This window comes from Mytilus trossulus, chromosome 2 (genome assembly GCF_036588685.1).
Source record: "Mytilus trossulus isolate FHL-02 chromosome 2, PNRI_Mtr1.1.1.hap1, whole genome shotgun sequence".
Lineage (NCBI taxonomy): Eukaryota > Metazoa > Mollusca > Bivalvia > Mytilida > Mytilidae > Mytilus > Mytilus trossulus.
The window spans coordinates 87852546-87868864 of NC_086374.1; the positions used below are offsets into that span (position 1 = coordinate 87852546).

The 16319-nt window shown below is 30.2% G+C and overlaps 1 protein-coding gene across 11 annotated transcripts in view; it reads left to right on the top strand.

Annotated features, from left to right (window-relative positions):
• LOC134708257 (retinoic acid receptor RXR-like) overlaps positions 1 to 14471 on the top strand; it is a 52710-nt gene extending 38239 nt beyond the window's left edge. For 7 of the 11 annotated variants that reach the window (XM_063568651.1, XM_063568661.1, XM_063568660.1 and 4 more), the window contains exons 4-8: positions 4231 to 4287; positions 5147 to 5295; positions 7156 to 7282; positions 8087 to 8311; positions 9402 to 14471. In XM_063568651.1, the coding sequence (XP_063424721.1) occupies positions 4231 to 4287; positions 5147 to 5295; positions 7156 to 7282; positions 8087 to 8311; positions 9402 to 9652 (809 nt within the window). In that variant the 3' untranslated portion in view covers positions 9653 to 14471. Of the gene's footprint in view, positions 1 to 1054; positions 1106 to 4230; positions 4288 to 5146; positions 5296 to 7155; positions 7283 to 8086; positions 8312 to 9401 lie in introns of all 11 variants that reach the window. The other 4 variants (XM_063568652.1, XM_063568656.1, XM_063568654.1 and 1 more) reach the window with 2 other exon arrangements.
• The last annotated feature ends 1848 nt before the right edge of the window (positions 14472 to 16319 follow it).

The window sequence follows — 16319 nt, forward strand, 5'->3', positions numbered from 1 at the left end:
GATTAATTGTCCTGGCTTAACACTTCATTTCCTGCCTATGCTTGATTTTATTCAATAAATGTTACATTTCAGAAACTGAAAGAAACGTAATTGATTTGTTTTAGTTCAGAAAAGTAGAAATTTAAATTGATTTTGAAATCTCAGCAATGTTTTTGTTGTAAATGCCTTTGGAAAAAATCAATCTGTGACAGTTATTTGTCGTTTATAAGACTTAATTGTTGTTAACTGTAGTTTTTCATTGTGATTTTCTATCGGAATTGGATATGTACTTGCATATGTCTTTTTATATGAAATTGACATTTTTCTGACAGCTCAGTTTTCTTCATATTTAAATTTCCTGTCAAATCAATCAAGTTTTGAATTATTGATGACATATACTTAAGAGATGTCCATGAGACTTGTGGCTGATGATGTTGAACACTTCCTGGATGCTTCATTCCATTACATTCGTGTTAATAGATAAGACAGTCAGTTACTAAAGGTAATGTTATTGAACTGGTGCTTGGAAAACCCAGCTCAGGTCAATAATTATACTTGTAGCTTGACAGTCTTCAGGTGAAGCTGATCAGAGAAAATAAAAAAAGAAAGTGTTATCAAAAAGATTGATTGTACTGATTGACTAGGGAAGAAATAGAAAAACAGGTTTCTACATATACTAAGGCAAGCCTCTGAGTCATGTCTGGAATCAAATGTTTTCAATACTTGAGTCAAAAGTTGAATCAAGATTGTAAAATATTGTATCATTTGAGCACATCTACATGTATCATAATTTTTTAGCTAAATTTGAAAATAATTTAAATTTAATGCTCTATCATCTAATAATCTTTGCTCGATTACATGTATGTCATGGAGACTGAAATGTTTAATTTCAATTATGTAGCAATCATGTTCCTGGACTCGCTACTACAATTCTTAGTGAGAACCCTGAACAAATTAAAATCACAAGCTGATCATGAACTGATTATGAAGATTAGTTTTTGAACAACTCGAGTTCACAGTGGTCCAAACATTGTATATATTGTTAGAATTCAGTCTAATTGTTTATCATTTACAGATGTGAAAAGTGTAGCTCCTCCTGCAGATAACAGCGGATCATCATGGGGTGGTAAATAGGACCAATAAATCTAAATATTTCACACAAAAATGGCATGGTCTGCAAATAGTATCGAGTATTTAGTTATTCCTATACCTGCCACAGGCTTGGCTTTTTAGATTGCTGTGCCTTGAAACGAAAAATTGAATAAGAGAGAAAATTATCAATAAGTTTTGTTTTAGCGCAATTTAAATTTTTCTTCCACATGTTTAAGTTCATTATACTTTTTAACTGGCTTAAAACATGCATGTAGAATGTTTGCTATTCAATCATGTAATTTAATTAATAGAACATTTATAATGATTTAAATATTTCATTTAAATGTATACATGTACAGACTTTTAGAATTTTTTATATAAATTAGAAAAGAAAATAAAGTCAAAAAATATTTTATAAATAGAATACATGTATGTTGATATTTGAAATAGAAAACCTCTCTACAAAAAAAAATCAATGTAGTTTTTTAATGGCAATATTTCCTTCTAATAAGTAAGTTTATAAGGAAAAATTAAATACTCTTTACTGTTTCATATATTGTACAAAAATTGTGTATATAATAAATAGCTCATTAGAAAGCATTTGCGAGTGAAATATTTTCTATTGCTAGTTATATTAGATTTCTTGGGTAACCCTTTTAATCAGAAATCAATCCACACATATTTAGAATCAAATAACTTTGTATGTCAGCTTCATTATGAAGTTAGACTTTTTAACATTTTCTGGAGTTTTCGTTACATCTGGGAAAGGGTTACCATGACAACTCAATCAGTGTTTCCTAATTTGATTATCAAGATGGTCTTTTATTTACCTCCTCATGTGACTATTTTTGTGATTAACATTTTAATCAAATAGGTCATGCTTTATTTCAGTCGTTAAGTAAATTAATTATTATTTTAACTGTTGTTTACATGTACGTTGATGACATACTTTTTTTACTCTTTCCAAATATTTGATTGTAAAAAATAATAATTATAGCTTCTGCTTTTACTTGGTGTACACTTACAATTTTGATACATTTTATGCTATTCAGATTTATAATTTGGTAATTTTTTGGATTTTCATTTCATTTTCAGAGAATGAGTGAATATTTTTGGACTTTGTCTATCAAGGTTCCTTGTTCTCTTTGATAAGAATGATCAGCTGTCAATTTTCAGAAGGGTGGGAATAAATAAATTGGTATGCCAAAGTACGAAATAAAAAAAGAAATAAAGATTCATATTATTTTTTCACAGTCAATAGTATAACAAGGGATTTAGTAGGAGATAGGGAAGGATAAAAGCGAGATTTGAAATAAGAAGGGAAGGATAAAAGCAAGATTTGAAATAAGAATAGCAAGCTTTGATAATCAATTACAGGTTTCACTGTTTGTGAAGTCAACCTCTAGACTTTCTGTCCCTCCTGTGTATAACAATTGTGTCTCTTCTAACTTTATTGTTTATTATTACACTGTTTGACATTCAACTAAGATGGAAAAATTTGACATTTTACTAGGATGAAAATGTTCATTTCAAATCAAGTACAATCATGAGAATTTTCAAATTGGATAAAGAAATTTTAATTTTGTTTCTGTAATAAGTGAAATAAAATAAATTTGGAATTGAGTTTTTAAAACTTTTATGATTGCATGCTAAATGATTGGAATGTAGCAATGCTTTTATAATTAGATCAACTTGGCAATGTGTACTATTCTGTAGAGATCAAAGCTTGCTATCTCTTATTGTTCACTTTAATGTTCCAATATATGTTTCTTAGTTAAGGAAGAAATTAACGAGTTTTTCCATTTTTTTTTTAGTTTCTGCACAGATACAATGTAATTGTTCTTTAAAAGCTGTAAATTTCTTGAAGAAATGAAGACCGAGCCTCTCTACCAGTGTTGTGTATTGTTAATTAGGCTTTTGATTTGTATTTGTTTGTAGAAGTATTCATTCAGCTGTTATAGTCCAGTTGAAATCAATATCTATAACAGAATTATTTATATTGTCAATTGTGACTATTGATTATAAATCTGAAAATACACCAACCTATTTATTAGATTAGTAAATCTTGTTATGAAACGAGATGTCAGAGATGTGACTGGTAGGATATATATTGTCTGGCTTTCTTTTGCTATTCTATCATGACAAACAAAGTGTAAAAATAGTCTTTCTGTACCATTGATAATTACTTTTAAAAAAATCAGATTGAATTTTTAACTCTTTGCTATGAATATTTTTTTAGCTCTGCTGCTTTATTTAAGATTTTGAACTTTATCTCCATATTAATTCAGTGTTGAAGTTTTGAGTTCTTCTTTTTGAAAAGAAAGAAATGTTTCAAATTTTTTTAAACTTTTATAAGGGACATTGTAATCTTTTGTTGAAGTTAAGTCAGCATGATGAATAAATCAGAGTCGAAAATGCAAAGAAGTAGACTTTATTCAAATATCAAATCTTGTATTTACACAAAATGATAAAAAGACACTATTATTCACTTTGAATTTACTGCATGTATTTTTAATACCAAAATAAATAAGCAAGCAATATCTAGATTCAGTAAAAAGGAAGAAGTATGAAAGGAGTATGTTCGATAAGGCCCTTAAATGGCTCAGATTCCTGGCTTAATGTCAAATTAGGATTTATTGATATTGATATCACAATGAATCATTTGCTAAAACAATGAAAAGATAGTTTATAGGTCTATTTGTTGAAATTTTACGTATTGGCTTTCTTTTTATGACAGTCAGAAATAGGACACATTTTGATTTTCCAAGAAATTCAATAAAACCAAATAAATTTTCAATTGAATTTTTGGACTGGAATCATAAACTGAATTTGTCCACAAATAAGATCTTATCACGTATAAATGTTTGTTATAACATTTGACATACTTGAATTACATATATCTTGCCAAAGCCTGGGCTCTGTATCCTAGCTATAGACCTGAATCTGGTTGAAATTTTTGCAATTTTGTCAAATTTAACCAAAATCTCTCTTTAAAGTCTTTTTGGGGTTTGTAAATTGAAATATGCTTCAAGAAAGATGTCCGAAATTAGCTCTACTTCACTTTCTTTCATGTTTTTGATCAACTTTTATATTGCGACAATTGACATGATTTTGATTCAATACGGCCCTAACCGAACCTACTCCTTTGTGTACTTTCAGAGGTTGATGCAGAACTCTATCAGTATTATGAGGAGGATGAGGACTCAGACGATGATAGTAATAATTATTGTTGCTTTTTTTCTTTACAGTTCTGTTTACTTTGTTACCATGGTTACTTAGTTCAAATTTTACAGTTTTCTTATTGGTCATTTGCCATGTTTCAGCAAAAAGCAGATATAAAATATTTCCCAGAGCATTTAAACATTTGATAAACAGTGTAACTATCTTGTTTCAGTGTGGTGTGTAGAAACACATAGTGTTCAACAAGCTCTTACTTTCATGACTGGCAGTAATTAGGACCTGTGCAATGAAAATGAATTAAAAGTCCCTTACAAATTAAGACGTGAAGACATTATTCAATGATTTTTTCTGTTGATTATCAAAGAGGTTCATGGTTCATTACAGTATCTTTTTCTATGGAGAGCACTCTGTGAAGAGCACATCTATTCTATTTATGATTTATTTAAGTATGATATAAAAGCTGCTATGCTGTATTTATGTTTCATGTTATGTTTTTAATGCACAAGTTTTATCTTTCCTTACAATTAACAGAGCATTTTTCATGAAAATATATTAATATTCTTTTTTTTATGGAAAATAAATCAAGACATATTTCAATATTTTACATGTATATATATTGATGTCTCTCTATTTTCATTCAAGTGAGAAAGTGATAGCACCTTTTAATACTGAAATATTTTTGTGAAAAAAACAAACGAAAGTGATTTTTCCCTTCAATTCTTATGTTTGATGAAGCTTGAGCAACTTAATCTTTGAGAATTTAGATTTAATTGTGTTTTATTTTATTTGCAGATGGAAATGAGAACATTTAATGGTGTAACAGCTTATTTATATGTTTAAAGAGAATCGTTATTTAGTAGTCCTTTAAATTTAAATGTTTTTATTTATTTTCCAGCTGTTCAGGAAGAAAGACAGAGGAATAAAGAGAAAGGGGAGGGAGAAGTAGAGAGTACAAGTGGAGCCAACAATGATATGCCAGTAGAGAAAATCTTAGAGGCGGAGCTAGCTGTTGATCCTAATACAGATACATATATTGATACTCAGGTGGGTAATAGAATTGAGAACGGAAATGGGGAATGTGTCAAAGAGACAACAACCTGACCATAGAGCAGACAACATCTGAAGGCCATCAATGGGTCTTCAATACAGGGAGAAACTCTCGCACCGGGAGGCATCCTTCAGCTGGCCTTAACAGAAATGTACACTAGTTTAGTGATGATTGACGTCATTAGTTCATGGAATAGGTGGAAAGTGAAAAAATGAAATTGACAAGAAAGCTAAAATGATACTTGAATATTTTAAGGCAGATAAGTAAAATCATGTACTTATCAAATCGGGGGGAAAAAAACATCAAAGATATCTGTCTTATAATTTTAGACACAAGACACATGTATTGTCTAGATCAGTGACGCTTGAATCAAAAAACATTAAAAAGACCAAAAAAGGTGTGAAGTTAAGGCAAACAATGTAGTCATGATAGTATGATTAATCTTTGATATAAGTGATGGTGGAAAAAGGTATTTTTTTCTTGACAAAGGGCATTGACTTTATTGTGATGACTTTTAAAACTTTTTCTGAAAAACAAAGGTGCTAATAGACTTTGACTTAAATAGTAAATGTACTTGAAAATGTGTGATTTCTGAACGTTTTTGTATATATGCAGAGATGGGATAATGAATTTTATATTGAAATAGGTTTTTGGGTGTTAATTTATAAAAGCAAACACTTTTGGTATTTTCAAAGGCTACATAGACTCAGATGAACTTTTTTTTTCTGTAAAGCTGTTAATTCATATGTTTAATGATTTTTGTACTTGTCAATGATTCATAGATGTCATTGTCCTGTTGATTTTAATAGAACTCTATTTATATTAAGTGTTATTATGTTTTTGCGTTGAGAATAAGTTAAAAAACATATTGATCAAGGAAAACAACAAAAAAAACCATCTTACACGAGTTTCGCGTTCTGGTTTGTCCAGAGCCACCTATCTCCACTTAACTTTTTATCCCCTATTTGTAGAAATGTTGAATTATATACATTTGTATGTTAGTATCAATAGATTGTACATAACTTATCAGGGTTCTCTACACATTGATATCGTAAAATATCAGCCTTAAGCAAGAATGTGAACTTTTTGACAAGTAAGCACAGCAAATGAGCAAAAAAACCTCATGTTGTGTTGAGTGGGTATGCCGAAAACTCTCTAATCTATTTAGCTTTCTATCACTGGTCCTTTCCCCTGTCCCTAAGACAGTTTTATGCTTGACAAACATATGTTTAATAACGTCGCCTTGTATATTTTCACTTCTCTGATCACTTATCCTCAGACATTGTGACAATGTGGATATTGTGGCCTCTTGTCTTAAAGAAGTGATACTAGAATTATAGAGAGCCTGATCAGAGTATATAGTCCAAGGATGGAAAAGAAAAGTTTGTCTGTTTTAAAATAGCAGTGTACATAACTGTGTCATTTAACAGAGGAATGATTACAATTTTTGTGACTTCATGACTGTTTGATAATTTGCCATTTAGTTACATATTAAATATGACAACATATGGTTTATGAATTATTAAATTCCCGACAAGATTGAATAACATCATGGAGAGTTTATGTTATAACACCTGACACAACCTTAAAAAGACATCAAAATGTGGACTGAGAGAAATCTCTTATTCATTGGGAATTTTTTTTATGATTCATTGAGTGCTAAATGCAGTATGTTGGAACAAATAACAACTATGTGAATGACATGTGAGAGTAAAAAAGTAGAAAAAAAAACTAATTTTATTTTCTCCAAGATCCTCATTTAAAAAATGGAAGTCTTTTCTGGTTATGATTCCATATGAGCATCTTTCTATAGCATCAGAATAAGAAATTTAATTGTGTTTAAAATTTGATTACAGAAAGACGCAGTTACCAACATATGTCAGGCTGCAGACAAACAGCTGATTACATTAGTAGAATGGGCCAAGAGAATTCCACACTTTGTAGAGTTACCATTGGAGGATCAAGTGATACTGCTGAGAGCTGGTATACCTTCTTATCATTATGTGTCCACCATCAATAATGAGCAAGATAGAAATGGGAGGGGCAACCATACCTTCTACCATTATGTGTCCACCATCAATAATGAGCAAGATAGAAATGGGAGGGGCAATCATACCTTCTACCGTTATTAGTCCACCATCAATAATGCGCAAGATAGAAATGGGAGGGGCAATCATACCTTCTATCATTATGAGTCCACCATCAATAAAGACCAAGATAAATGGGAGGGGCAAAATTTAAATAAAAAAAAATATGTCAATCTAGTAAAACACTTGTCTAAATGAATGATCAACTACAATAATAATATTCATCTTATATATATTTTTTATAAATACATAAACACATGAATAATTTTACACCCAATGTGTGCGGCTGAAAACATTGTGTGGTAGACCATCTATGTACACACTGCTGTCCTTGAGTGATGAAGATTGTGAGTGTAATACTTGGCCAGGTATAATAAATGACTGGCATTTGTCGCTTCTTCTCTCAGAACATATCATACAGGAGCAAGAGCAAAAATTGATCAGCTCAGATTTTTTTTGTCATTAACCATTTTTAAATTGTGGTTGGTTTGGAAAAAAGACAAATAAAATTTGAATTCTATATTGTGATCTGCAATGAATTAAATTCCAAACCCCTCTGCACAGAAAAAAAATCATTGACCAACAAAAAAAGAACTATTAATGCTCTTTTTGACTTTTTAACAACTGATATATTTTGTTTTTGTCCTTTTCATTTGTGTGAGGAAATATTTTGATGTTTATTTTGTTTGTCTACTTGCAGGCTGGAATGAATTGTTAATTGCTGCATTTTCACACAGATCTACCGTAGTTAAGGATGGTATATTACTAGCTACAGGTTTACATGTACATAGAAGTAGTGCTCACCAGGCTGGTGTAGGAACCATATTTGATAGAGTCCTCACAGAATTAGTGGCCAAAATGAGGGAAATGAAAATGGACAAGACAGAAGTTGGCTGTCTTAGGGCTATAGTCTTATACAACCCAGGTATGATACAGGCTTTAAACAAAACTTTTCAGGGAATGTGATAATAAAACTGACTCAGCTCAAAGGTTAGGGACATTGTGGTCTTTAAGGGAGAAGATCCCCATTCCCCACATAAACATTTATGAATTTTCTCTTTTAGTCCAATTATAAGGATACTATTAACCAATTAGTTTGGCTAGCCATTGATTTCTGTGAATGGAATAACGCTAATATAAGTCTATATAAGATGTTTTTCCTTATAAATATAAATACATTCAAGAAAATACAAATATTGACTAAAAGGTTAGGGACATTGTGGTCTTTAGGGGACAAGATCCCCATTCCCTAATGAAATTTATAAATTTTCTCTTTAAATCCAGTTAGAAGGATACTGTTAACAAATGAATTTGGCTAGCGATTGCTTTCTGTGAATGGAAGAATAATAGAATTCTCAGAAGATTATTTTCCTTTTAAAAATACATCTAGAAAATTAGAATATTGTGTAAGACAAGAAGCTGCAGAGTCAGCTGGGAATGGCTAAAACAAAAAAATTATCGGCAAAAAAAAATCTGTTAACAGTTTGTTTCTTCATATCTAAAATTTTCACCTTTCTCAAACATGTTTTGTTTGTACAAAGAACAAAGGCTATTAAGGAGAACATTTTTTAAGTTAATATCTATATATGCCCATATCAAGTTATTTATAAAACATATATGCTTGAATGTCAGAATTACAAAAATAGTGGTGTGTTAATATAATAGTCATATGAAAATTATACAAGTTTTAAATATCTATTCAAACTACTATTCAATGGACAAAGGGAAATAACTCAATCCACGCTTTATAACAAGAACGTGCATGTTAAAGAAAACACAAATGAAAAGATAAATTCACCTCCTCAATATACAAATGCTTTGCTTATCACCTGCTGACTGTTACAAGTTTATGATCAGCCGTTAAAGTTATTTATATTTCCATACAAAAAGAAGATAATTGCCAATGAGGCAACTCTCTACATGAGATCAAAAGAGACAGAAATTAACAACTATAGGTCAATGATTATGATAGGTCACCAAACACTGTTTCACATATTTTTTTCTATGTTCAATAGATGCTAAAGGACTTACTGCTACCCATGAAGTGGAACAGTTGCGTGAGAAAGTTTACGCTTCATTGGAGGAATACTGTAAAACCCGATATCCAGAAGAACCAGGCCGATTTGCCAAGTTACTGCTCAGACTACCTGCCTTACGAAGTATTGGACTAAAGTGCCTGGAACATTTGTTTTTCTTTAAATTGATTGGTGATACACCAATAGACACGTTCCTCATGGAAATGTTAGAAAGCCCAACGAATACCTGAGAACCACATATGTGTAATTTATTGGAACAGTATCGGTCACACTTGATTGACATTAAGACTGGTTTTGACCCAGTGTGGTTACAATTTGGGCTGTATCATGATGGTCTTGTATAAAACATTTATCATTTCCTCTCAATTTTTCAGTTACAATTCTAGTTTTATTATGTCCACCTAACCTGTGTTATAAGACCACCTGTAGATTGCAGTTCAGCTAAAATTGTTAATGTTTGTAGTTGAATTATATTGTTATGACATAGTATGATGCCCCAATTTCCTGTCAGAAAATTAAGTCCTACAGATTACAAAAAAAACCGACCTGTAAACTGATATTTTTTTTTCTAAATCATCTGGTTATTTATTTTTAAAAGAATCAGTGTTTCGAAGTTCATCTGTAGTTTAAGCTACTTTGGTATTTCTGAACACACCCAATTTCCTCAAGACATCAATCAATTGATATGCCTATTGAATATAGTTTCTGCTTGACAGGATTTATTGTGCTGCTGTATTTTGAATATGTTCCATTTTGTCCCAGACAAGTGATGTCTGACTTTAATTGCCAGTAATATAGACTTTTGATTAATCCACTGTGCTTTTTTGAGATGCTTATTATTCTGGAAAAAAGGGTAGCATTTAATTACCCTATTATCAATCAAAACAATATGAAATTCAGTATATTTTACACTTTGTAAAAATCAAAATTAAAATACAAACATGAAACAATTCTCAAAATCAACCACAATGAGTGTAAGCACTCTGAAAAGAGCCCAGTTTCTTAATTTAAAATTCAATGATTCTAGATTTATTTAGAAATACATGTAGTCATGTTTTTCTTGTGATCATGCCATGAAATTTCAACATTTAATGGCAGACAACACCTACATTCAGATAAACATATGTCCTCAAGAGGTTTTGTAATGTTTATAGTTTTATATGTAATATTTGTATGTATTTGTACTCGGTTATGGCAGACAAAATGTAAGAAGTCTTGTTGAATGTTCAAGATGGCACTTCTTGTTCACATTGATATTTTTGTTTCATTATAATGTACCCTTGGTTTACATTGATATTTTTTTTCTGCATATGATATATCAGGGGGTAAAATGATTTCCTGGTCATCAAATCCACATTATTATACTGTAGGAATTACATTGGAAATACTACACAAGGTAAATATCTACTGCATACTTAATTTGGACTTTTTAACCTTTTTGATTCAAACGTGGCTGATGAATCTTTTGAAAATGAAAGGCTAGTTGGGCGTACAAAATTTAACTAATAGTATCTATGATGAGTTTCTTCACAATTATGTCAACTTTACACCATTGGGAAACATCTTATTTATTGAATAAGAAATCACTGCTTCAGAGATGATAGATATACAAGTGGCCACCTATTACCAATAATTACAGAAATCTAACCCTTCATGACCACCCATTTGCAGACACTAGGCATTTTAAAGTATTAATTCTTTTGACGAACAGTGTATTATCCTACTGTTAGTGTAAAATTATGTAAGGGTCTTCATTAAAGATCTTATTTTTTTCGTGATGATGATTTTTATTTTCGATTCCAAGTTATCCCTAGTGTCTAGTTTAATATATATCATATGTTGAAAAAGAGAATCTAGTAAAACTTGGTGATTTCATTGACTCATAAACATTGGTCAAATGTAGTCCCAATTATTATTATATGATGTAAATATGTGTTACAATGAGTAAATGGCTATTTTAACTTTGAACATAATTTCACAATTTTTGTAACCTGTTCAGACATTTTCCATGTTACATGTTTAGAATATCAAAACCAGATTTGTGCCACTATGTAGTCTAAATTTTAATTTCACTTTCAAAAATGCACTTCATATTTATATAGAAAATTCCATTTCTAGAAAGAATACATAAAGCACTGTCAAGGTCAATTGTTTTAAATTCAATACTAGTGTTAATTTATAAGTTTTGATTTTATACAGTGAAACCTGTTTAAACCGAACCTCTTTTGGACTTAACATTTTGTTCGGTTTTGGCAGAAGTTTGGTTTTGTCAGGTTCAAAGCGCATATAATTTGATATGACGGTTCTCATAAACATGTTTGGTCTATACAGGTTTTCGGTTTATACAGGATTCGATTTAGTCAGGTTTCACTGTACTTATATTTAAAATGAATGGAGTAATCATCAGAATCAACACATTGATGTGTTATGTCTCCCCTGGGTAATTAAGTCCTGTGTAGATAACTAAAATTATATGTATAAACTGTGATATGATTAAAAAGTGCTTGGGTAATATGTACTAGTATGCAAGGATTTGTTTATTTGTTATATTGTTGATGGCATTGAAGTGATTTAGGTAAATAACAGTGTTGAAGAAAATGTGATGGGGGGAAAACAGATGTTAATTGTGATAAAAGACTTTTAATGAAAATATTTTGAAATACAGGGTATATTCTACGCTTGCTAGTTAACATTTAAGGAAGACCTACACATTTGTTTAAATATAAAAAGATAGGCCTATCTTTGTTTGATTACCATTACACAACATAGCATTTTTCCTGGGTAATGTAATATAATGGTGTTTTTTAGACACCAAATGTCTCATAAGATCACTTTCAAGTAAAAGACGGCAATCTATCAGGACCTATCGAGCCATCTGTCACTAGGATATTTTTTCTGTTTTTTCCTTTTAATGGTTTTCATGTTACTGAAATTAGGCTGGTTTTTTGTATACAACTACAATTGATGTGTCAATTCTGTGATTGTCTCATGTTTTATAAGTGCTTTTAAAATCTTGTGAAAAGTTTTAATTTTTGAAAAGATAATTAACTAATTATGTATATATTAGGTTTTTTAACGGATAGATTGTTAACAGATGTCTGAAAAAAATCCAATGGTTGCATGCTTAGACAAATCTATATTAAAAAAATGCTGTAAATCTTACCAACATATTATATTGTGAATGTTCTTATTTAATGGATGTTAGTGCAGCTATTGATTCATATGAATTTAATGCTCAATTTCACTGTACACATACCGTATCCACTGTGATTCACTGTTCAGATACCGTATCCACTGTGATTTCACTACTCATAAAGTATCCACTGTGATTTTACTGTACAGATACAGTATCCACTGTGATTTCACTGTACAGATACATTATCCACTTAGGTTTCACTGTAGAAATAAAGTATCTTCTGTCATTTCACTGGACAGATATGGTTTGTTTCCATTGTGATTTTACTGTACAGAGAATGTATCAACTTTTAATTTCACAAAATAACTCAAATTAAGATTTTCATTTGAAAAATGAACTTTCCTGGTTCTGTTCAACTGACCAGCCAAAGTCTTTATTGGTATGGTTTCTGTATAACTTATATTCCTTTGGTTTCTTCATAAATAACCAGTGGGTATTTTTATTTGTATGGTTTCAACTGACCAGTGGGTATTTTTATTTGTATGGTTTCAACTGACCAGTGGGTATTTTTTTTTGCATGGATTCAACTGACCAGTGGGTATTTTTATTTGCATGGATTTTGATGACCAGTGGGTACCTTTATTTGTATGGTTTCAACTGACCAGTGGGTACCTTTATATGTATGGTTTCAACTGACCAGTGGGTACCTTTATTTGTATGGTTTCAACTGACCAGTGGGTACCTTTATTTGTATGGTTTCAACTGACCAGTGGGTACCTTTATTTGTATGGTTTCTGTATATATTTGAATTTTCAGTTGTGATTCATAAAGAAGTGTAAATTGTATATTTATGGTTGTAGATTGGTTGCTAGGTTACCAGAATTTGCTACATATATATGGATTTCAGTTTTGTTTTGACATTACCATGTATATAATTTAACAGGCACATACGAAAATCATCAGCGATTGACTTTCTATTGTATTGTAAATTAGAAATTTAGATAACCAGTTTCAAACATTGAAATAAAAAACTTTGTGAAAGCTATTTTAAATATATTTCATTTAAATTTAATGAAGAAAAAAATCAACCCAAAATTGGTTATCAGCCTCACTTCAAAAAAATCCCCTGTGTATCTGTGAACTGGTTGAAAGTTGCTAGATGATGCCATGAATTGTCTTAAATTAACCACATTATATCCTCATTATTGATTTATTCAACTTCAGATTGTTTTAGTAATATTATGGATTAATTTTACTGATTAGTGAGGGATTCATGTATAAAGGCAAAACCTTTTTAATGTTTTAACTACTACATACTTCCTGTAGGCTGCTATCCTAAAAAAAAAAATCCCTCAAAATCACGAAAAGAAATATATTCGCTGTTCTTTCATTGACTTTTATTAATTTTGAATTAAAATTTGACATTTGGTTCCATATTTAAGGGGAAATTTTAGAGATTATTTTTTTTCATTTTTCCAATCAAGAATAATTTCATATTCGATTGAATTCCTCTATTTTGGGTATTTTATAATCTAAACAGCTGATATTTATCATCTCGATTTGATTAAGAAAAGATAGCTGACATATTTTCTTAGTTCAAACACCACTACACAAAAAATGGCATATCCCAGATGAAAAATTATAGATATTGTTAGTGATACTATTGAAGCCATGTTCATTGCTTTGATAGTCCAGTGCTATGTACATAAAATGTATAATGTATGTTGAAAAAATTATTTTACACAACTGTAGAAATATATATTTTATCATTGTATATATATCATAAAATGTTGGTTTTATTGTGGTAGGCTTATTTCATCAACTATTGGGGAGTGCTATATTTGTCTTATGTCATGAATCCAGTAAAATATATATATATCAGACATTGCTAGAATAAACGATACAAGAATTTATGGTTTCTTTTTATTTGATAGTCTTTGTTACATACTAAACATCATAAATAAAGGCAACAGTAGTATACCGCTGTTCAAAACTCATAAATCCATGGACAAAAAACAAAATCGGGGTAACAAACTAAAACCGAGGGAAACACATGCAATATCTGATGGTATGTCTGATGTGCTCATCTCATCCTGTTTTTATAATTCATTTTTCACTTTTCAGGCTGGCAAATTGGTAACTTTTATTGGTCTTTTCCTTGAAGGAAAGTTGGTGAAAGCATGAAATATTGATTGCTTTTCAACGACATTGACCCCCTAAGTCATGGTTCAGTAACTAAATCAAGGAGTCATTTTCAATGTTAAGAATTTTTGCTTAAGTTATATAATATTATATTGGTATCGTGTGCATGTCATTTTGGTCCACAACCAAAAATGAGTACACAAGATTTTCATTCTATAGTTCTTTCAAGATCAAATATGTTTTTGCTATATTTCACATTGGAAATTAATTTGAGTACATTGAACAGTCATCAAAGGCAATATTTAAATATGAATTGTTATTTGTAATCACTTCAATCAAATATGATTTTCTGGTGTTTCTTGCGATATCTAATTAGTTCAATTGCAATTTTAAGTTGCAGTCTTTGGATTTTAATAAAAGTGTTTATTCTTTCTTGTAATTACAATGACACTGAAACGAAAACTGTCGTTAGGTCTTACCTTTAACTTAAAAGGTCTCCCTGGGGAACAATATTTTTGTACATTATTTTTTATTGGTTAAAATTCCAATTTATAGGACTGGTACCAAGTCAATAAACATAAGCTATACATAAACATACAAACATAATTAAATCTGACCACATTGATAAACATTGTATTTATATTTATTTGTATATCCCCTTTAATATTAAAAGAAAGTGTACAATAGAGTTTGGCTACAGACCAAATAGACACTATTAACATTCCAAGAGTATGTGCTGATTAAGACAGTTCAGCTGGGTGACTGGAAAATAAAACAAGAACATGTCTATAAAGAAAAAGGTTCTGATTGTAGTTTGACCGTTGTTTTAAACCAGTTATTAACGAGCTATTAATTTGTATGTATAGGTGCAAAAAAATTGGTACTGTTAATTTTATTATTAGCATATTTGTATATTAAGCTAACAAAGTCATTATATTTGTATAAAGTAACATTCCTTTATAGTGGAAAATTGTTTTAACATTGAATAAGCTACAATTAAAAATTGCTTGCTAGTGGAGGTCTCTGTGATTAATATTAGATAACTGATTCATTTCCCTAATAAATCTATCATGAATGGCAGATAGATAATCTTTCATTTATAGTCTTTTACAAAAATGATGAATGGATCTTTATATTGGTATGAAATCATTTTAAACGTTTACAATCATGAAATTATATTCTTACATCAATGTTTTTGATACACCAATAACAAAAACTGAAATCTTTTGAATTGATATATTTTGTAATTATTCAAAATTATATCAGAAACCTATACTTAATCATAAAATAATGAGCTTGTTAAAGGGAGACAATACTCGCATACCTTTTTTCCGAAACGACACATAATACAAAGGAATGCTCTCTTGCATACACATGGCACTTCAATATAATTGATTAACTGTGCATTCGTGCTCAACCTTCAATGAAGATTCTAAATTATAAATATAACCAAAAGTTGTTAATCTATAGGATAGTGAAGACTAATGAAAGCTAACACACTGTAAAAATATTTCTTTTAAAACTTCCCCAGAAAAATGCTTGAGCCACTTGACACTCATACCTCATAATTAACGTTTTTACACAATATTTCAATAAAGTAGTAAAATATTATTTGCTTC